The 23,033-nt window shown below is 47.4% G+C and overlaps 3 protein-coding genes; 1 reads left to right on the top strand and 2 right to left on the bottom strand.

The window, feature by feature from the left end:
• Positions 1-12,541: 12,541 nt before the first annotated feature.
• Positions 12,542-15,424, bottom strand: GSTUM_00006910001 (uncharacterized protein; the record flags this gene model as incomplete). XM_002839037.2 has 7 exons in its annotated part: positions 12,542-13,257; positions 13,319-14,061; positions 14,125-14,146; positions 14,219-14,514; positions 14,564-14,635; positions 14,690-15,339; positions 15,396-15,424. 7 exons carry the CDS (start codon positions 15,422-15,424, stop codon positions 12,676-12,678), a joined length of 2,394 nt encoding a protein of 797 aa, XP_002839083.1. The 3' UTR covers positions 12,542-12,675.
• Positions 15,425-16,319: 895 nt separating this feature from the next.
• On the bottom strand, positions 16,320-18,073 carry GSTUM_00006909001 (uncharacterized protein; the record flags this gene model as incomplete). XM_002839036.2 has 3 exons in its annotated part: positions 17,732-18,073; positions 16,638-17,673; positions 16,320-16,565 (listed from the first exon to the last, which is right to left on the bottom strand). The coding sequence occupies exons 1-3, from the start codon at positions 17,980-17,982 to the stop codon at positions 16,320-16,322; spliced, it is 1,533 nt and encodes a 510-aa protein (XP_002839082.1). The 5' UTR covers positions 17,983-18,073.
• A 1,515-nt stretch (positions 18,074-19,588) lies between these two features.
• On the top strand, positions 19,589-21,321 carry GSTUM_00006908001 (uncharacterized protein; the record flags this gene model as incomplete). XM_002839035.2 has 6 exons in its annotated part: positions 19,589-19,633; positions 19,696-19,728; positions 19,799-19,849; positions 19,899-19,918; positions 19,970-20,880; positions 20,991-21,321. The coding sequence occupies 6 exons, from the start codon at positions 19,589-19,591 to the stop codon at positions 20,996-20,998; spliced, it is 1,068 nt and encodes a 355-aa protein (XP_002839081.1). The 3' UTR covers positions 20,999-21,321.
• Positions 21,322-23,033: the final 1,712 nt, after the last annotated feature.

The following is a 23,033-nucleotide window of genomic DNA, read 5'->3' as shown; positions in this document are numbered from 1 at the left end:
TTCTCCATCCCCGCTAATAACTGAGAATGTCCTACCCACCTCTAAGGTGCTGGCTAGAGACACCCCTATGGAGCTGGATAATGGGCACAACTCGGAAGCGACTGGTTTGGGCGACAGCTTACACGCCCCTTCACCAGCTATGGGCTCATCACCTCCACCTATTACTGAACAGTGGGTGTCACCTTCCAAAGGCCAACTGGAGGGCCCCTTAGAAACCCCCAGTGGCGAGTCAACCCCATTAGAAGTTCATCTCCCAGAAACCCAACCAGAGGATGCCGACGCTGTAGTAGCCTAGGCCGACTTGATCATGGCAGGCATCTGTAAGATGCTGGATGCTGGCCAGACTCCCTCTCCTGGACCCCGCTCAGGTAGTATAATTGGATCCATGTTCGAAGGCGTGGAAGACATCTGGTCTGGGAATACTCAACCTCTCCTCTCCTCGGAGTCTGAGTCGGTTGAAGACGACAAGGTACAGGACGTACAAACTTGGATGAACAGTGGCCCCACCTTTGATGATGAAGGTCTGAGAAACAGGATAAACTACTGGAGTCGAGTTCATATCTTGGAAAGGGCAGTAAAAGCACTGACTGACATTGTTGGCAGACAAGGGGAGGAAATTGAAGCCCTTCAGGTAAAGTTGTCCCCCCGCCGTGGCCCCCCCCCTGCTGTATCCCACAGCACCTCCACTGTTTCTTCAGAGCCGGCCCTGCCATCGCCTAACCCTAAGAGAAAGGAGGCCTCTACGGAGGCTCCTACTGCTAAAGCCTCTTTTACGGAGGTAGTAAGACGAATGGCATATGTGCCCAAGCCCCCCGCTGGCCCTCAGGAACAGGTACGTCCTGCCTGGCCCGCATCAGCGGCGTCATCCCACCAGTCTAGCAGTAGTGGCAGCTCCTCCAGTGAAGGGGGGGTAGTCTTACAAGTAGGCCATGGAGGCCAAAGTAAGTCTGTTCACTGGGAAGAGGAGGAGGAAGAGGAAGAAGATAAAAAGAAAGAACGAAGGAAACGTGGCAAATGCCTGAGTGGTGCTGCTAGAAGGAGAAGAAAGGCTGCCAGAGGATCTGGCGACGAAAGATGTAACCGGTACGGGTACTAGGTTATTGGTTTTGTTTTAAGTATCGTTTGATACTTAGTTTTGTTTATGTTTTGTTTTAAGTATCGTTTTGATACTTGGTTTGTTTTAAGTATCGTTTGATACTTAGTTTTGTTTATGTTTTGTTTTAAGTATCGCTTTGATACTTGGTTTGTTTTAAGTATCGTTTGATACTTAGTTTTGTTTTATGTTTTGTTTTAAGTATCGCTTTGATACTTGGTTTGTTTTAAGTATCGTTTGATACTTAGTTTTGTTTTATGTTTTGTTTTAAGTATCGCTTTGATACTTGGTTTGTTTTAAGTATCGTTTGATACTTGGTTTTGTTTTATGTTTTGTTTTAAGTATCGCTTTGATACTTAAGAAGTTTTACCAAAGTGTATCGCTTGATACCTTTGATTAATTTCGTTCATGCTAGACATGAACAGATTTGTGTATTTAAAGACCGCCTGTTTCTACGATAGAAAAGGCAGACTTCGACAGACAGTATTTCAATATACTTGGTTGAACGGTTACTTCTTTGTTCCCCAGTACACCCTCGAAGCCTCCTTTAGTTCTCAGCTCTCGCCTCCTCTCTGGAAGAGCAGGTCACCTGCCAACTATCGTATCTATTACCGATAACGTGACTAGCACCTTGCGAACACGTTACAAAAGAGAGAAGGCGACCCCGGCCAAGACTCAGGGGAAGGGTGATAAACAGGAATCGGCTCCAAAGGATGCGACACCTATTGCTATGATGGCTCAGTCCGGGCCAGCAGCCCTGGCCTGTATCACGGGAGCTGTGGCCCAGACAAGACAGGAATACCATCGGGTACCAATGAGGCCCCCAGACCCACTAAACTCAGTACTACCACCACCGCACTCATCGCCAATCCCGGATGCTAGAGGGAGGCACATCACCATGCGCTTCGCCACGCAGAAGCAAGTTGCCCTGCCAGAAGGCGTTGGTATTGAGACAATCCAGAATCGAATCAATGTAACCTTTTCCAATCAGGGAAAGATTCGGGGAAATGCTCCTTATATTCGCGTAGGACACATCCAACCGGAAATCGGATACATCTTCCTGACATTGACGGCACACTCCGTGACAGAACTAGGCAACAAGTTGGACAAGGCTAGGCTCGATCTGCTAAGAGAACTGTCACTCCGGGAGTTTGAATTCCAGAAAAACCCGGAAAAGGTGAAGATTTTTGTTTCTGGTGTCCCGCTTGCTAACACAGGACGGAGATCGATTTGGAGGGTAGAAGGATGGACTGAAAGCGCAGCTTTTGATGGCCTTCTCACTGATCTGGAGCAATTCAATACTGGTGTAGTTAGTGTTTCCCGGCCAGACACTATGGGATCCATACACGCCATGAGGCAGGCCAATACTACAAGCTGTTGTATCCAATTTGTGGTGGAAAACAATGAGGCCATTAAGGAAAGGCTGGGGGAGGGAAAGATTTGGTTGTGAGGAGGTGCCCGCAATGTCAGGATCTTTGAAGAGCATCGCCCCCTTAAGGTATGTGGTAAGTGCCTGGAAACTGGCCACTACGAGACGACATGTGGCCGCCCCCCTTGGTGCCGATTCTGCTTCGAAGAACATTTCTCTCAGGAGCACATGTGCAGCAAGCTGGCTTGTCCCGGGGGAGTCGGTCAGGCCTGTGGATATACCAGGCGACAGTGTTGGTTATGCGACCAGATGGACCACTTCACAGGATATGAGCGATGCCCAGGTATCAAATCGTCATCCCCAACTCCTCCCTCCTCGTCTGCTGGACAAGTAGCAGCCACACCAAGACGACCCGCCAAGAAAGCCATCGGAAAACCGGAACAACAGGGTAGGGGGGCAGGAGGGAATGGAAGGAGAAGAAGACACAGCCGTGGGAGGTCCACAATACCTAGGCTGGTAGAGATCAGCAGTGATGAGGAAGATGAGGCCCCCCGTCATAAGTCGGAAAAGGCCAAGGGTAAGGAACCGGTACGGCCTTCCCCCTCCCCGCCACGTGGAATTTTGAAAGCAAAAGCTGGCACCACCACCAAGCCCCGTGATGAGGAAACAAGTTGGATTGCCCGGGATCCGAATACCGGCTCTGCTTATGCCTCTGGCCCTTGCGGCCCAAGTGGATCAGTCGAGGCCTCCTTTTAATGCTTATTACAACAATGGCATTAAACGTGGGGAGGAGTAGTCGGAATCGGGCGCTGGTATTTGATTTGTTTTCTTTTATTGATTTGATGTTTGTTATTGAACCGCCTGTTGATCGGGAAGGACAACATGTACCAGTAGATGTTGATGGGTAAGATTTGTTTTCTTTTGTTGAAGGGTCAGGCGATGAGGTATTTGTTCGGTCCCACCTTTGTGAGCTGTTTGAGGTGGTAGGGCATGGAGGAAGTAGTGCTCAGATTGGGTATTGGGAGAAAGGGGCAAAGAAGGTACTTGCTGGAGTTTACTTTCGACCCGGCTATACCAAAGACCAGTTTGCTCGATGGTTGGATGAGCTTGGGGAACCTGACATTGCATTTGGGGATTTCAACGCCAGACATCAAGACTGGGATCCCAACGCGGACCACAACAATACGGGCGGACGGTGGGTGAAACAGTGGTTCACGGCCCTGACACACGATACGAACATGGTTCCCCCAATGGTGCCTACCTTTCGAAATGTTTCCAGAATTGACCTTTGCCTTCACCGGACACCCTATGTCCAACATCAATACATGGACGCTGCTGGCTGTGAGCATAGTGCTCAAGTCCTGAAGCTGAAGGTGGACCTCCCTGACAACATTATGCGTCGGAGGCCAGCTTGGAAAAAAGCAGTTTGGGAAAAGGTTGGGAAGCAGTTAGATGCCCTTAAAGAGGTGGGAGATGAGAAGTTGTGGGAGGGTGTGAAGCGTGTGGTGGATACACTCTCACGGGCCTCCATTGGCAGAGGTCGGTGCGAGTGGTGGACACCGGAGTTGGACAGGATGAGGTTGGATGTGGCTCGGTTACAACGATACTCCAAGTGCAAGGCGGAGCAGACGGAGGACTACAAACTGGTCAGGAATGTGTACCGGGCCTGCTTGTTAAGGGCCAGGTTTGAACACATCAGGACCAAGATAGCTGAGAGTCAGGACCCGGACATTTTTCAGCTGGCATGGAAACTGGAAGCCAAGCAGACGCTTCCCTCCATGGCCTGACCAGATAGGTCCTACGCTACAATACATTCTGACATCAGCGACCTGATTGCACAACAGTTATCCCCTGGTGATCCTGTCCCTTGGAAAGACTCCATGATTGATATAAACAGTGCTCAGGAAATGGAGATTGCCCTTGCTAGGTCCCCTACAAACATGGGTCCAGGTGAGGATAATATCTGATACCCTTTCATACGATTCTGGAAGCAGAGGGATACAACAACTTTGCGATGCCTGGTTGACTACGGGCTGGGTCACGATATTCCGGATTGGCATTGGGCAGAGGTAGTGCTCATACCAAAGATTGACAAGCCCAGATACGATATCATCAAGTCGTGGAGAATGATACACCTCCTCCCAACACCGGCAAAGGTTGCGGATCGCATGGTCCTGCTGAGATTGGCCGAGTGTCTTGACCTGGAGGAGACGCAATTTGGTTCTCGCCGAAAGAGGGGGGTTCACGACGCTATGGTGGTGGTCTTTGAATTCCTACTGCATAAGGAGGGCTATAAACAGCTGATTTTGTCCATGGACGTTGAAGGAGGATTCGATAACATTGATGTTGACCTCCTGTCAGACTTCCTGGTTGCCCGAGGGTGTCCGTCGAACCTGTGTCAGCGGGTACGAAGATGGACTTCCTGTCAGTCAATTCGTTTCCGCTTTAATGGATGCGTCTCCAAGATCTACTATGTCAGCAAAAGGGTGCCTCAGGGCTTGCCTCTCTCCTCTTTTCTCTTTGAGGCCTATGTAGCAGATATATTCACACCACGAATGCACTACTCGCGTGGGGTCCGACAATTGGTGGTCTCATACATTGATAACGGGGTCATCATGGTGGCTGCAGACTCTTGTAACGCTGCCAGATACCATGCAGGGGAAATGTTTGCGGACTGCGAGCGTATAGCAACGGCTAGGGGAAAGGGGTTTAGTGCCCTCAAGACCCAGTGGATTGGGTTTGGGGACAGGACATGGGGAGGAATGAAGTTGTTGGGGGAAATGGTTTTGCCTTCTGAGGATTTGCGGGTTCTTGGGTATAGGTTTAATGTATTTCTTAACTTTTCTTCTCATGTAAAATACTGGTTGGAAAGGGGTTTGGGTGTTAGGAGAAGGATTTCGGTATTGGGAAGGAGGTTTGGAAGTGTTGGTAGGCTAGGAGCATGGGAGACTTACCGCTTGGTGCAGGCAGCCTACCTCACAACCATCTATTACGGACTTGAATTTGTAACCAACCACGGGTCGTATGTGAAACATATTCTGGTCCACGTCAACGATTGCCTCCAATCAGTTTTCCAGACGCCTATGAAGCTGGCAAACAACATACTGCTAGCCAAGTTCGGGACGCCGCCAGTTACTATCCAAGGAAGGTATCTACAGCAAAGGTGTTACAGCCAATTTATTAACTACCATTACTGTGATCACCACTCATGGTTCGGTGAGATACGGCTCGGTTGGAAGCAGGAAGGGATGGTGGTACATCGGCAGACCTCAGACAGGGAGCTCACCCGCCACCTCACAATTACGATCAGGAAAGGCAAGGTGGTGATGGCTGCACGCCACCATTCACTATACACAGATCTTTGCAAGGCCTCAGATGTGGTCATATACATGGACGGATCCAAGTCCTCTGAAGGGGCTGGTATGGCATGGGCGGTATTTGTGAAAGGGGCCTTGACCTGTGTCGACGGGTGCTCGGTTCCCCCATCTTGGAGCATTGTTGAGTGTGAGCTGTTTGCGGTTGTCTGCGCCCTCCGACATGCTCAAGAAATGGCCAAGAGTCGCCCGGTTCATATATTTCTGGACTACGCTTTAGCACTCATCTTAGTGGAAGGTATGTTTTCGGAAGGAGATTCGGCTGAGCTGTGAGAAGTTATAGCACCACTGCTTAACGAATTCGGCCATGTTAGCCTTAGCTGGGTTCCGGGACACATGGGTATTGACGGCAATGAAATTGTAGACCAAAAAGCTAAGGCCTACGTGGGTCGTCCACTGCGCCTTCTGCTTTGGGAAGGGGTTAGCTTTGGGATCGGGCATGCGGCCCTGGCCCGTGAATTGCGAAAAGAAGAATGGAGTTCCTGGCACGATAGGGAGGGACATGGGTATTATGCTCATGAACCTAGGGCACCTCAGCATCTTCGTGGTCTCACTCACATGGATTCCTACTTTTTGCTGAGAATTCGCAGCGGAACGGGCTTGGTCGGTCATGACAGCTGTGAGGGGAAGCATAACAGACGCCACTGGATTGAGTGCCCCCGCTATGCTATAGGACGCCCTGCTGACGAGGACTTATATAAGAATTCGGTGATATTGCAGTAGAAGTCCTGGTGGGTAAGTCACAGGTGGTTAGGCCTAGGAATTCCCCGGCATGTCAAGACAGTGGACAGGGAGTTGGTAGTGGCAGGTAACCCCTTTGACGGCATACTGATGGTGGAAAGAGGCGGCTGGTCGGCAATAGTACAGGATCCCACAACCTGCATCCGGTGTGAAAAGAAACACGATGGAGGTGGATGTGTCCTGCTGTGGTTGGTAACTATGCCAAAGAAATGGTTCTTTTTGCCCGACCAGCAACGGTATGACTGTCCTTGTTGTGGCACTGTGATTTCTGCGACAGCCAGCCAGAAGCGAGTCACCTTCGCCGAACACTTTGAGAAAAGGCCCCGATGTTTGCGGACATGTCACGATCGGTTTTGGCATTCCCGGTACCAGCAATGGGACGAGCTGGACCTCGCGACTCGAACGTCGGTAGTTTTGCAGTGGGCCAAGCCAAATGGGTTGTTAAAGGAAGAGCGCTGTTCATTTTGTGGGGTGGTTCTGGCCGAGGGGTATTTGGACCTGGGACTACATTATAAGAGAACGGAGGGATGTTGGGATAGACTGTATGTTTCCTTTGTTGAGTATGTGGGACAAATTATGTTGGAGGCAGATAGGGGTGAGGGTATGAAGTGGTGGTTGGGTAACGGGGTGGGAAGACACGTAAATCCAGGGTGACGCTAGTCGTCACGAGCACCCGTGAGCCCACGCAGGTAGTGATTTTTGGATTTATGTTCAGGAGGAGTAGTTGCGAGGTGGAATAGTCCGTGGTAGTGTATTTTAGAAAGTTTGTTTTATGAGACGTGGGGGAGACTGGTTGTATGCCAGTATCGGCGGTACTAGTATAAATAAAATTAGATTGAATTCTAAGTAATTTTCCTCGTCCTTGCCATCACTTCGCCCCGAGCGCTTCTTTCGCCCTCATGATGGGCCTTGATGCCGTGGATTCTGGGGGAGATATCTGAGTTCGGTCAGTAGTTCCTGAGGTCTTTGGTATTGAGGTCTGTTAGGTGTTGCGTGGCGGACTACTTGTTTGCTTCTCGTTTCGTCGCCTGATGGCTTCTCACAATACTGTCACTTCAAGCCCTTCATCACGGTCGCATACAAGCCCCTTTCGGTAAAATGTCTATGGCTTCCTGTCTATCATCTACTTGCAGGTTTCGCGTTCGATTGGGGGGATTGAACATGGTGTTTGAGGGGATCACCTGTGTCGTTCTTTGGGCCAGCTCATGTCTTTTGTTGGGTTTTAACAGAGTCCATAGTTCTCACAATACAAAACGCCCTTGGGTGAGACTAATGACCTTCCCAAGTATCAATGCATCGTACCGGCTGCATCGATCCGCTGGAGAGGGGGCCTCACTGGCCCCATCCCTCCTCGTTACTACATGTTTCTACAGTCGGAATCCTACGATGTTGTTTATTACCGTTCCCTTGGAAGTTTTGTCCTTGTGACATATACGGTGGTTCAGCCTGGTATCTCCTCCTCGCCTCGGTGGAGATGGCTTTGACCCTGAAAAATCTTACCCCCTGGTGTGGTTTTCATTGCTACCTGGCGTGGTGTGGGACAATTGGCTGCCAGATACTCGTGTTGTCTGTATGTTGGAGTGGTTCGGTTGTGGTCTGTGGTTGGTGGCTTCACCCATTGTAAGTGGGGCCTACCTTCTATTTGTCTGCTTCTGTTCGTTCGCCCTCCCCCTTCTTGTCGCGTCAGTTGGGAATGCCTCTTGCCTGTCGTTCAGTCCATGCCTGTTGCCGGACCTGTGGGGCTGGCTTTGGCTGGCTCTGCTTACCTTTTCCCGACTTGGTTGGACTTTGGTTCTGCTGGGTTGGATGGTGTAGCTGGTGCTGGTGCCTTCAGGTATTGATGCTACCTCCTCTGTGGCTCCCGGCTTTGGCTGGTGGGCTCCCCTCAGCTATATGGAGTTGAGGGTTGTGGCTCTGTTAGAGTGGCCAAGTCCAGTGGCTGCCTGATGGGGTTAGGTATAGCTGTCCTGTGGCTGGTGGATGGTTGATCTGTCTGAAGGGCTGAGGGGGCTGGATGGGCTCTGTGGCGCCTGGTGTGTGGGGCTTAGGGAGGACTGATTAGGGGGGGAGAGGCATCTGCGAGTACTGGTCGGGCATGCATCAGATTGGGCGAGGTCTAATTAAGTGTTTCCAGCCTGATGGGGCTGTTGTGTGAAGCTGCTGAGTGCTGCAAAGCTCCTCAACAACCTGGATGGTTGATGGCCACCTGTGCGGATAATGGGTTGTGACCACCTGGTTTGACTTGTTTGGGTTCTGCATGCTGGGTTTTGTGGGAATTGTATAGTTTCTTTGGTTTAGCAACGGGCATGGTGGGTGGGGGCAAGGCACCACAGGTGGGAGAGAGGCCCCACTGGCCGTTTAGGTCTGTCACCACCTCTATGTATTTCTTTTATTTATGAGTTTGTTTTGGGGAACAGGTAGCGGGTACAGGTCCTCCTCACCATTATGCTCTTCAGAGGCACTTGGTAAAGTGGGTTCATAGGATCGACGGCCTGGCATGCGGATGCAAGAGGTGGACATGTCGGTCACCTCCTCTCTGCCATTATATCGCCTGTAGTTTATATTTGGCTTTGTTTTGTTGGTTTTCTATTGTGGTGGAGGTTTTGCGGGAGGGTGTTCAGACCGGGCAGTAGTGATTTTATATTTGTTAGACGAGGAACCTGATTGGGTGGGTCTTTTGCTCGGCTTCAGCTACGCTTAGTGCTGGTTGGCTTCATACCAGAGGAGCTACGGACTTGCACCGGGAGAGGCACTGGGTTGTTTGATGGTCTTGTAATTAGTTTCCGTGCGGGTATGACTCGGGGATAGCAGGTGCGGGGCTGTAGACTTAGTTAGCTTAGGATTAGTTGTAATGTATTCGCAGGGTGCGAATCACGTTATTGGTAATAAGTACGATAGTTGGCAGGTAGCCTGCTCTTCCAGAGAGGAGGCGAGAGCTGAGAACTAAAGGAGGCCTCGAGGGTGTACTGGGGAACAAAGAAGTAACCGTTCAACCAAGTATATTGAAATACTGTCTGTCGAAGTCTGCCTTTTCTATCGTAGAAACAGGCGGTCTTTAAATACACAAATCTGTTCATGTCTAGCATGAACGAAACTAATCAAAGGTATCAATAAATACACTTTGGTAAAACTCCTTAAGTATCAAAGCGATACTTAAAACAAAACATAAAACAAAACCAAGTATTAAACAATACTTAAAACAAAACAAGTATCGAAACGATACTTAAAACAAAACATAAAACAAAACCAAGTATCAAACGATACTTAAAACAAACCAAGTATTAAAACGATACTTAAAACAAAACATAAAACAAAACCAAGTATCAAACGATACTTAAAAGAAACCAAGTATCAAAACGATACTTAAAACAAAACATAAAACAAAACCAATAACCGAGTACCTGTACCTGTTACATTAGTGGTATACCGGTTAGCGGTATCTTTGTACCGGCAGGGGCTCGTCGTATGCCAGTGTTGGCGGTACAAGTTTAAATAAAATTAGATTGAATTCTAAGTACTTTTCCTACTTATTACTTTATCAAATATAAAATACCTTTATGATCTTTATCTTTATTGCAACATTATTGTTACACCAAGAAAAGTTCTTCACGAAGAAGAGTTAGAGAAAGCTTACGATAGGCATTCCCGATAGAAGACAGAGGTCTTGTACTATCGGTAATGTAGGCAGAGGTCTAGCGCTATCGTAAGACGAAGAAAGAGAAGAAAGAGAAGAGAAGTATAGTTCCTCATCGCTAAGAACTAACCATCCAAGGAGGGATCGTTACGTGGAGTTTAAACTTAGGAGGTTCAAATGCTGCGGGTACTTCCTCTTCTTCAGGCCAAGCCCGAGATTTTCCTCCTCCAGAGGGCCCTCCTCCTGTACTAGCCATGTCCGATTCACTACTGGATTTGGGGTTGATTGGAGGTTCAAAGGAAGGCTTCTTTGCTGGAGTAGAAGGGAATTCTCCTGAAGGCTGTGTGTCTTCCATGTTTGCAGATTCTCCTGGCTGCTTAGCAGGGCACCAGGGTTTGTTCTTTCTTGTAAGGTCTTGTTGTGGGATTTGCTTCCCACTCCTGGTCATCAAAGACTCTATGTTGGATTTGAGATAAAGCCAAATGTGCCGTGATTCTGCTGCTTCTCTCCACTAGCGTTCTGTGATGAATATCGATAGGTTAATCAGGCCTAAATCTGGGGACAGGTTCTTAACCACTTGCTGAGGTTAAAAAAATGTAATGTGTTTGTAAGGTGCTAATCACGTTATTGGTAATAGATACGATAGTTGGCAGGTGGCCTGCTCTTCCAGAGAGGAGGCGAGAGGTGAGAACTAAAGGAGGCTTCACGGGTGTACTGGGGAACAAAGAAGTAACCATTCAACCAAGTATATTGAAATACTGTCTGTCGAAGTCTGCCTTTTCTATCATAGAAACAGGCAGTCTTTAAATACACAAATCTGTTCATATCTAGCATGAACGAAACTAATCAAAGGTATCAATTAATACACTTTGGTAAAACTAATTAAGTATCAAAGCAATACTTAAAACAAAACATAAAACAAAACTAAGTATCAAGTGATACTTAAAACAAACCAAGTATCAAAGCGATACTTAAAACAAAACATAAAACAAAACTAATAATCGAGTACCCGGACCGGTTACAAAAAGCTAAACCAGTGCTTTCCTGTCATTCATGAGACTAAGGGTGATCCAGAAACTGTTAGAAGACATTTAGCAAAAGCTCTTAATAAGGTTTAGACTCATGATATAAAGGAGGATTTTTTGGAATGGTTGTGGGAGTCTATGCCTAGGAGAGTGGCAGCTGTTTTAAATGCAATGGGATGGTACACAAAGTATTGATTTTTTTATTCTATAATTTCACATGAGAATTATCTTATATCTATTGAATTTCTAACTAAATTTTCACTTCATTCTAGGTAGTTGTAGTTGCCTAGGCAGTAAATTTATAGCTGTGGTGGAGTTGCGATTGCATCGTCAGATGAAACAATTTAACCTGGTACTTTACGTTTCAACAACCCTGTTGCCGCCGATTGGACGAAAAGTTTTGGCCCAATCCTTTTACTTAATTGAAGTGTCCATTACCCCAGTAGGCATTGGGAGAGCTAATGGAATTTCCTTGAGTACAACACATATCCATGAGAATTGCCTTAAAAAATAAACATTCTATGATATGAGTGTAGTTTTATTAGAAGCAGTATGTGGGCATTTTTGGTTTTTGCAGGGAAAATGAGTTGGAAGGGTGGCAACCAGAGAAACCCATTCTTGAGATAAATGCTTTTTTATTTTGCTTTCTAGTAAATCAACTTCTCCACCATGATAAAAAAATTTAAAAATAAAGTAATTTGGTTAAAATTTCATTTAGTATAATACTTCATTCAACTGATTTTTCTTAAAGAAAGTATGATGACTTTAAAAGCTTATAACATATGAACTATTTACACAATTGACATAGACAAAGAACCTATATGTAGCCAGAAAGCTCTAGTATTTTTCTATATAAAAAAGTAATTTTTTAGATATTTGATATTTTTATAGATAAGACATGCTACAGAGGTCGTTGGAGCCTGTAAAATATTTTCTGAGCTATTGGGAGTATTCTCTAATGGCCTATCTAGGTGGCTATATCAAAATAAATTTTTGAGGTTGAATGCCCGTATACTGGTTCTAATAAAACCGCACTCAATTATGGTCCCGTGAGGGAAAAACAGAGGGCCGGAAATAACACTAGGCACGAGTGATATTTAGTGATGGCGTGCAACCGATGTGACAAGACTTGTCCCAGCAGAGTAAATAGAGCGGGATGAGATAATCGGACATATGCATTTCCAAAGCTAAGTCACCATGAGACCTTCGGGAAGGTCCTAGAAAGGTCGGAGAACGGTGATCGCAGGCCAGGTCCCGCACAGAACGAACCCCCGTCCAATTTCAAACCATACAATCTACACACCATCCTCACAAACTAGATATCATTTCAAACCATGTACAAAATACACGCTCAGTTATAACCTCCCTCAGCAATCCATTGGTCCTTTTTTTCTCCCTCAAGATATGTTGTATCGATTCAAGACCTCAAGCCCATCCATCTAAAAGCTCGAAATCTTTCTAATAGCCCTCCTAGCCCCCTCTCCACTAACCCTGATCAACCCCTCCGCCTCCAGAGTTCTACAAGCATCCGCAAATTCCCCTGAGGCAACGGTGATACCAGTGCTCTGCTCCTGCAAGCGCTTAAGGACATCATTGTACCTAGCCCCGCCAGCACCCTTCGCCATCCCATCAAGGAGGCCGATGATAGCGTTCTTCATGTCGCCCTTCCTGCGCCTCTCTGAATTGCTGATGCCACCGAGAAGATCCATGTCTATCCTGCCGGTAACGGGGTCGGTAGCAGATTCCTTGATGGCGGAACGGATGAGGCGGACAGCTTCGTGGACGTCATCGATGGTTACTTCCTCGCTTAGGCGCATCTTTGCGTGTGCTTCCGAGAGACGGATCATGGACTCCAGCTGACGGGTTGTGGCGGTGATACGACGCTCCGCTGCACGGACGTCCTCGCCGAGCTTGCGAAGGTCGACATAGGCTCTCACGAGCTCTTCACCGGCTTCTTCGGTGAGTTTAGGGTGGATATTTTGACGGGCGTAGGAGATGTAGGCTGTGAGTTGCTCAATGGGCTGAGTCATTTGCGTTAGTCCCCGTTTTGAAATCTCAAGCTAAAAGCGCGAGTATACGTACGACAATTTCAAGATTGCCCGAGGCATTCTCGGGGTTATCCTCCAGGTACATGCCCAACATATGTCTCGCCAATCTACGATCATGAGTCTCATCAACCCTATCGAGTACCAAATAAACTAAGTCAAATCTGGAGAGCAGCGTAGGCGGCAAGTCAATATTGGAGGGAACTGGCAAGTTCGGATTGTACTTGGATCCGATGGGATTTGCAGATGCCAACAAACTTGTTCTGGCGTTCAGGGTGGTGATAATACCAGCTTTAGCAATAGAAACTGTCTGCTGTTCCATTACTTCATGAAGAACTGAGCGTGTAGCCTCATTCATTTTATCGAACTCATCGATACAGCAGACACCTCCATCAGACAAAACCAGTGCTCCAGATTCAAGAACCAATTGGCGAGTCTCGGGATCGCGGGTAACATACGCCGTCAAACCAACCGCAGAAGATCCCTTTCCAGAAGTGTAGACACCCCTCGGGGCAATCTTGTGAACGTACTGTAGCAGCTGAGATTTTGAGGTAGAAGGATCACCGCAAAGTAAGATGTTAATGTCGCCTCTATATCTTGGCGCGCCACCCCTTTCAAACGTTTTGTTCGCTCCTCCGAATAGCTGAAGTAGAACTCCCTTCTTCACATCCTCCATTTCCCAAATACTAGGTGCCAAAGATCTAGAAAGTAGCTCGTAGACATCATAGCGAGCCGCGATAGCCTTGATCTTTTCAACTTCCTCATCGGTCAACTTCCTGACTTCATCAATGTCACTGGCAATCTGTCCAGCCAATTCCTCCTCAAGTGTGGATATGTCTTGACCCATCCTGCGTTTATCCACTTTCTGAATATGAAGGACATCAACATAAGTCTTGAAAAGGCTCTTGATAGATCTCTGTCTTGGGTTAACGCGGACCGGGACGGATCTAAAGATACCGGTAACTTCGACACGGTCACCAGCCTTTGCTACATCGCAAAGTTCGTCATAGCAGCAAAGTGAGACTGAGTGGGGTGTTTGGCCATCAGGAACAGAATCGGGGGTCTCTTGGAGTTTGATAACCTGCTTATCGGAAAAGTCGGAACGGTTGTGGATAATTTGCATGGAATTTGGTGTCTTGCAAACTTCGCGGGGGCACACAGTAGGCTCAGCGATTTTCCCTCTGTCAATCTCCACAGTAACAGTATGGCCACAGACATGACAGCGGAAGAAGGCTAGAGGAACAATTAGAGTCCCCCATGTAAAGTAGGTGGGATGGCTTACCCTTATTCATGTCTGGGATAATTGAAGTCACGCGAATGACAAGTCCCTTAATACTGATAACCTTGTCGATATCTGGTCACTCACATTTAGCTATCTCTATTTGCCAATTTCCCGTCAGAACCTTACCAGCAGGGTTGAGATCCCTCATATTGACAGTCTTCTCCAAATTAAAGGGCCTGGCCTTATAAATTCTCTCCAGGCAAGCGTCGTATTCTGCGCGACTAGCACCCGCCCCCTCTAGCATTTCCAACATTGTATCCTTAACACAAGTATCCATAATAGGAATTATTTCCTGTGGGTACGCATGCAATTGGTGATAGAATCGCTTAGTGGGAGGGAAACTCTTCAAGTTCTGAACATCCAAATTCATGTTTGAAGTTCCTAACTCTCTCAACTGCTTCAACATCTCCACATAAACCAATTCATCGCCTTCTCCAGGGGCAACAAACTCCCCATCCATACGCATCCTATACCGCCGCTTAAACTCACGGAGAAACTTGTTGAACGCTTGGGTAGACTCTTCAACGGAGACGTTGGTACCCCAGATAAGACGACGAGGTCCATCGGGTAAATCAGATGTCGGTCCACCGCTATAGGTCGCTGCATCAGATAGTGGATGAACTACATCACCACCGCCAGCCCCTGAGCGGACAGGCATCCCTTGTTCGTCCACATATAGGAGCCTACGGCGAGTAGGGGTCGCATTGACATCGGAGAATTGAAGATCTCCACGGCGAGAGCGTAGCGGGGTACTCCCCTCAATTTCTCCACCGTGCCTAAACACAATCAGCAATCAGACCGGATGCGTAGAGCCTCCCTTGGCAAAACTTACCTGGATCTCAATACACTAGCACTAGACATAGGGAGCCCCGATGACCTCGGAGTTCTTCCACCCCTGGATGGCGAAGTACTAGCATAACGGAGGGGCGAAGAGACTAATTCACCCCCCCCATGAGCATCTTGCCCCTTATGATTAACCTGAGAGAATCCATTGCAAACCTCCAAAAGGATCTGAATCCATTGTCCTCCCCCGCACAGCACCCGAGATACCTGAGACCGGCAGCGTCTGGCTAGCTTGTGGAGTCGGCGAGCTCGTGCGGATGGGATCCGAGGACACGGCCGGCGAAGAGCCTGCAAACAACGGTGATGTCCCGATTTCCGACCCAGTAGGAGGAGGTGCAAGTGGAGTGTTGGCCTCCTTTCGCGGAGAACGGCGGGCGCGGGGAGTCGATTGTTGAGAGGATTGCCGCACAGGGCGGCGTTTGGTGGGGGAAGACATCTTGCAGCAGCTGGGAGGGTTTGGGTGATGGTGAAGATAAAAATTAGTCTTAAAGTTCTTCTATGTTTGATGGGTTTCTTGTTTTAGCGAGTGTAAACAAGACAATGGATTGGCAGGGAATCCGTACACAGGAAAGGGATTTTAGTCCTTCTGTGTTGGCGCGTCTTATTTCTACGCGTCTGTCATTCCTACCTAAAGTGGACTACCCTATTCCCCAGCCAGGTGTATATTTTAGCACGCTCATTCTACGAGTGAGTAGCGATGAACCCTTCACACAAAACCATTGTATCGTTAGGATAGCATAAGGGGACAAGGGTTTAATTCTGGCTCTCAAGTATGATATGCCAATCCACGAAAACTCTGGAAAGTTTACGATATGATACGGGGAAATTTGATCTCACAATGGCATATAATGATACTTCCAAACTCAACACAGACACAAACTAATAAAACCCAGACCCAAACAAAAACAAAACTTTAAACAGTAACGCCCGGAGCCCTCTTACCCCCCCTCACCAAGTAACTCAAGAGATCGACTTTCGTAACAACATGCTTCACCTGAAGCCCTCCGTCCTTCAACCTCTCAGTGACAATCCCCGCGGAATTGTGTTCGAAGAAACGGCTTAAAGCGCTCAAGTGAGTATCCAGAGTAATCTCTTCAAACTTTCTCTTCCCGGCCTTCTTCCGACCGGTAGAAGTCGAATGGGGAGTGATGCCGTTATCCTCAGTTGAGAGCATTGCGGTATCCTTATAATTAGGCTTGACGGAACCGAGCTCATTCGGGTCGGTAAGAACCTCCTTTAATTTGGTGAAGTCGAACATGAGCTCACGGACAGGGCTCTTGCTGGTAGCGCGGCCTCTGGATATGTAACTTAAAATATTGCCTAAGGTAACTAAACCGACTAATTGCCCGCTGTTGGATAGGACTGGAAGCTGGTCGAAACTCTTCTCAGTCATAATGTCGATGGCACTCTTAGCGGTATCGTGTGCCCTAACCGTGACAACTGGCTTGAGTTTGAGATCTCGGATTCTAGCGCCTTGCCATTGCGTGGTCTCGCGAGCGTGCTCAATTTCTTTGGCTGGGATAAAGCCGTTGTTCTCCATCCAAGTGTCATCAACAAACTTGCTCAAGTAATTCCGGACAGAGTCCGGTAGAATCATAACGATTGTCTTTCCTTCTTGATTGAGTTCAGGGCGGGATTTGATTCCATCGACAAGAGCTGTTAAGGCCGAACCGGAAGAGCCACCGCAGAGTAGACCCTCCTCTTTGATAAGGCGACGGGCATAAATAAATGAGTCACGATCAGCTGTTTTGACCCAGGTATCCACAATATTCTGATCCAGAACATCTGGGACAAAATCGTAGCCAATACCCTCAACTTTGTAACCTGCGTTCGAGTCGTCGATCTCGCCTGGGGCGAGAGTGGAACCGACGGGGTCGGCACAAATAATAGTGACTTTTGGATTATGTTTTCTCAGCCCCCTGGCGATACCGCTGATCGTACCCCCAGTACCAGCACCGGCCACAATAGCATCCACCTTTCCACCGGTCTGTCTCCAAATCTCTTCCGCCGTCCCAAGTTCGTGAGCAAGGGGATTATTGACATTGCTGTACTGATCCAGGATAATGGAATTTGGGATCTCTTTCTCGAGCCTTTTGGCAACACCGATATGGCTTTCGGGGGAATCATAAGCTGCTTCTGTAGGCGTGCGAACAATCTCAGCACCCAAAGCTCTCAAAACAGAAACTTTCTCAGCCGACATTTTCTCAGGAAGAGTAATAATTGTTCTATAGCCCTTCACAGCGCCAACCAAAGCCAAACCGATACCTCTATAGATGGGACGGTTATATTAGCTAGTGGTTGGTCATGAGTTGACGGGGGACGTACGTATTTCCAGAGGTGGGCTCGATCAAAGTGTCTCCGGGTTTGATTTTCCCTTCACGTTCAGCCTCCTCAATCATGCGCTTTGCAATGCGGTCTTTGACGGAACCGCCGGCATTAAAGAACTCGCATTTCGCCAAAACTTGTGCCTTAATTCCCAAGGATTGGGGGATGCGATTAAGGCGAACGAGTGGGGTATCCCCGATATGGTCGACGATGGTATTGAGGATAGCATTTTCCGAAGTTGAAACAGGCATTTCGGTAATGATGAAAGTGATGGTTTATCTCAAAGACCTGGGTATAACAATGTATAGAAGAGTAGCAATGGGCCGGAAAACTCAGTGCGGGGGAGGGGCAGCCACTTTAAGGCAGAGGAGGGAGAATTTTATATTTATTTTTTATGATGTGATCAGATGTTGATGTGATTTGTTGGGGGTGTTTGGTAAGAAGCTGAGGTCTAGAATGGTGGAATGCCGTAAGTAGCCGGTGCCCTCACCTCCACAGAGCCAGACGCGATTTCCAGAGGAAAAAGGGTATGGAACCCGTGAGTCAACCTTCTTCGGTATGCCGGGATCACCCAACTTTGAGCAACGAATACTCCCGAACAACAACACCTATCCTGGTGTACTAGTACATATAAAGCTATTAAACGATGGACTGGAAGTTGGAGAATAAGACAATAGAAGCCAATTTAATAAATATCAAGTTTTGATCGAGCTACTGGTACCTTATCGTCGTTTGAAAAAAAAAAAGGTAGATGATGCGACAATGTCACGACCAATTGTTGTGTGTTGACTGTTAAACTATCGGTTAGTATGCCAAGTTTTAGCGGTAACCGACTATTATTAGTTACAACGTTGGGAATTAAACTGAATTAACCTACTATTAGTAAGCCAAGATAAATGTCGCTGTGGTCTGGTCTACTAGTAAAGAGTCCCTCAATGCCACAATACGGTACCTTAAAATCTCGTGAAGTCCACTATCTCCGCTCTGACAAAGCGCTAGCTTGGGGAGGGATAGCGGCTGCTAAATACGGTATCGTGGGATCTGTACTGGTGCTAGGCTGTCCTTATCTTCATAGGCTACCGTATTGTACTCGAGTACCGTACTCGTGGATGATCGGTCACAAAGGGCAGAAAAAAGGATCAGCAAGATCCTGTGGGGCAATGAGCAGATACGGTAGGGTAGTCAAAATTAGCGGAAAAAAATAAAGCCTGGTTGACATGAGCAGCCCGGAGTGGATACATGTACTCTGGTATCCTAGGTGAATTATCTTGCCGGTGGAAGGAGGGTGCTCCATCATACGGCAGTGTAAGACAAGGATCATGAAATTAGGCCTGGTACAGATCAGTCCCATTGGGATTGTAACTCCGAGTAGCCCTTCAGAATCCCCAATTCTTTGTCCCTGGGGGAAGGTAAGCAGCGATGCAACTGGTCTGGGTTCCGACATCTACAGTACAATGCTACGTTTCTTTCCACAAGATTTATTGATCAACCAACATAACTTAATCCCTACTTTGTCGCCACTAGTTTCCCGCCCTTTGTAACCATGTACGAGTACTTGTGCAAGTCGTAGTCTAGCTAGGGAGACTGTGAGTGGCCGGGGAGGTTGCGGGTTGCGGAGATTTTACTGCAAGTGACCAATAATACCCTATTACAGTGTATCTCCTGATATCATACTCATATCTCACCACGTGAGACAAGCGCCACACCCCTTCCGCCACAAATCTATTTGAGCCCGGCCCCCGCTCTTTACCCGCTAGCTACTTGTAGTTATACCGCACTTATCCACTCGAGTGACCTGAGCCTCCGTTCCCCTGAGCGAAGTTTCCCCTAGCATCTAGATTTCACCCAAAGATCACGATGAAAAAGAAGACACTGCTTCTATGTTTTATCCATGGCTTCAAAGTGAGAACGAACATTGTGTTCACCGATCTTTCTCGCCTTGAGCTAACTGATCATATCACCAGGGTGACGATGATACCTTCGATAGGTTCCCATTTGTAAGCTCTACCTCTCCTTTGATGTTTTTGAGCCCTCGCAAACATAGGTTAATCTCAACTGTTTTTCCAGGATCTTAAGGCTCTCGTTAGCCATGCGCTCCCACAGCTGAATATCGAGTCAGTGGTCTACCCCCGTTACGAGACCCGAGGCGACCTTGCGGCCTGTGTAGCTAGATTCCGCGAATGGCAAGTCATCATGACAACCTCTCATAGGTTAGCTAATTCTAACATTGTTTTCCAGGCTACAAACTCGCGTGATAGATCTTGAAGTTGCCGCTGGCACGCAGTCCCCGACGATCGACCCATCGGTTCGAACGGTCCTGGTCACACATTCAATGGGCGGTATTGTCGCAGCCGACACTTTGCTCTCAATTATTGATGACCAAGTGGTGAAATCCGGTCACAACAACCCAGAGAAATTTATGTTCCCATACATTCAAGGGATTCTTGCCTTTGATACACCCTACCTTGGATTATCCCCCGCAATTTTCGCCCATGGAGCAGATACAAATCTAAAGACCGCATCCTCTGCAATATCACAAGTTAGCGCACTGGCATCTGGATTATTTGCGACGCGTGCGGCAACTGAAGGTTCAAAAGCCTTGAACCAACCTCCATCCAATGAGGATAAAGGGAAGGAACCGGAAACCCCTGGATTTTGGTCACAGTGGGGCAAAGCTGTCTCGTACGCCGGCGCAGCGAGTGTCTTGGCGGCAGGCGGTGCAGTAGCTTACTTCAAGCGAGATGAACTGGGAGAAGGCTGGGGTTGGGTATCCTCACATCTGGAATTTGTCGGTGTATTGATGAAGGGCGAAGAACTCAAGGAGAGAACAGAACGAGCGTCGAGCATTGAGGGTATTGGGTTCGCAAACCTTTATACCGCACTCGGAGACCGTGGCAAAGCCAAAGGCGAGCGAACGTTTTGCATATTACCCCAGAAGGGTGGAAAAGGATGGTTTAGGTGCACAAATACCATGGCTCAAGACGAGGTTAATGCGCATGTCAGTATGTTTCATCCCAAAACCAACCCTTGGTACTTTGAGATGTCGCAATTGGCCAAAGAACTTGTTGTTCGATGGGCCACCAATGAGTGGTCCTACTTTGCATCTGGAGACATGAGAATGTCAATGAATGGGAGAATACCGGGGCGAGGTGAGAAGCTTTGATGCTTTTATGCGTTCATTGCAATTTTTTTTTTTTTACCAAACAAGCAGTGGCTAATGCTTTGCTTTCGTGTTTTGTTTTGTTTTTTATTATAGCAGACGAGTGATTATGCCGCGTGTGCCTTTTTTGAGTATGGAATACCGTGAAACAGTTGATAGCCTTATCTTTTTATAGTATTGCAGATTTAGCTACACTTGACCTTTCGATTTCCTTTTGAACGTCGGAGGATTCCATATGATATGCTTGCCGCATTGCATTATATCGTACACTATGCCCACTATACCGTTATAAACCTGCTGGTCAAACTCTGCCCGTACAGTGCAGTAGGATAGTAACTTACGAGTACGGTTCCTCCCCTGTATTCTCCACACCGGATGGCTACCGGCACTGTACCGTACTGCTGCCCGGTGAATTTTACCTATCGGGTATAAGCGAGCTCTCCGCAAAAAAATCCTTCTTACCCCATCTCCCTCGGGCGACATCTCGTGAACCTGATCCTATCTGAATGCTCAAAATACTGTGTTACTCCCAGCCCTGAAAGTTGCAGCAGCAATTCGTTTTTTTTTTGTTTTGGGTGGCTCTGTGGGACTTGGGTAGTCTAGGTAGGTTGCCCTCATCAGCCTTCCACCTGTTCTCGGACTCCGGGATGGGAGCGAGATTTGCATTCGCTAGAAGCTTGTCATTGTGTGTGTGAGGGGGGGTTAAGTAATTTGCATACCGGTAAACAATTGAGATAATTTCTAGTAAGCATGGACCCGGACTTGGATTCAGCGAATGAACTGTGATCCCTGACCCCAAGCCACGACAGAATTATTTTCTGTATCTGATATCCAAAACTGGTTGCGGGATGTTCAGGCTTTTGTATCCCGTATTTGGGTAAGGCCAGAGGCTTTGAGGAGATTACAGGTATGTATTTATGCTTCTGGGTCTCCGTTACTATCATACTCCGGGTTTACAGCTCCTTCACTACCTTGTATTATTTCAAATCCTTCACTATTGGTGATTCCTGCGAGATGCTTTTTTGTATGGATTCCTATTTTGCTTGATTTTTACTTCCATCTGGGGGTATATAAATTCTGGCGGCGGTGTTTCATTCTGAGCAAGACTAGGATAAACCTGTTTCTCCCAGCGAAAAGAAGTGATCGGACTGTTGATGGGACGTGCACAGTGGTTAACGATCATGTACAGTACTGGTACTGTATTTAAAGCTGCCTTTTTCCTGTAACTCTTATCGATAACAATTCCCTTCTCGACACCTTACTACTTGACCGTTCGTAAAGTATTCGGATGCCTTGGCGCCAAGGCATACCAACCAGCACCTAAACTTGGAATATTGGCGCCAAGGTATCCGAATACTTTATGGATGGTCAAGTACAGGCGAGTCTACAGTATGATACCGGCGTGAGTGTGTGCTAAAGGGAGAGGGTGTCATACAGATGATTAAAAGCGAGTGGCTACCGAGCAGCCATGTTCTACCCTAGTACCAGGGAGACGGGCCCCCAGATTTGGTGTCTAGTTCAAAATTGTAATAATATTATCATAATATCATAGCTATAGACAACTGCCGGTATAGGGTTCCACGCACCACCAAGCTTAGAAACAGAAAACAAATCATCCGCTCTCCTCTATCTGTCTGTAGGCATCCCGGGGATTCTTTGGCAGTTTCAACGGAGTGTTTTTTTTTGGCAATCTGTGAGAATCTCAATATTTGGCGTACTAGTATTTGGAAGAACTAATTTTTTTTTGAGATTGTGATTCTTGTGGCCTTCCTGAGATTTCTCAGATTCGAGTTTTACCTCCGGAGGTTGGGATTCCAGAGATCTCACCGAAGCGGGTGCAACACCATGCCGTTCACCTGAATTTGAGTCTTGTCGTTCGGGCGCAATACATTTATTTAGTATTAAGCCTTTGCAAAAGAATTTTCGCCAATGATACCCCGTTTTAGCTACGCACCACCTGCCAGTAAAATGAGATCTCGAAGATTTTGAATTCTCGATTTCTGTTCTGCAATTCATGGATCTCGAACTTGATGGATTTTAATCTCTTGACATCCAAACGGGCCTTAAGATTTCGACCTTCCAACTGCCCAAAGCTCTTTTTCTGATATTCGAACTGATTTGGCGGTGGTCCGTGTGATTGGT

The sequence above is a fragment of the Tuber melanosporum genome (assembly GCF_000151645.1).
Source record: "Tuber melanosporum whole genome shotgun sequence assembly, scaffold_3, strain Mel28".
NCBI classification, from domain to species: Eukaryota; Fungi; Ascomycota; class Pezizomycetes; order Pezizales; family Tuberaceae; genus Tuber; species Tuber melanosporum.
This window is presented reverse-complemented; position numbering and strand designations above follow the sequence as displayed.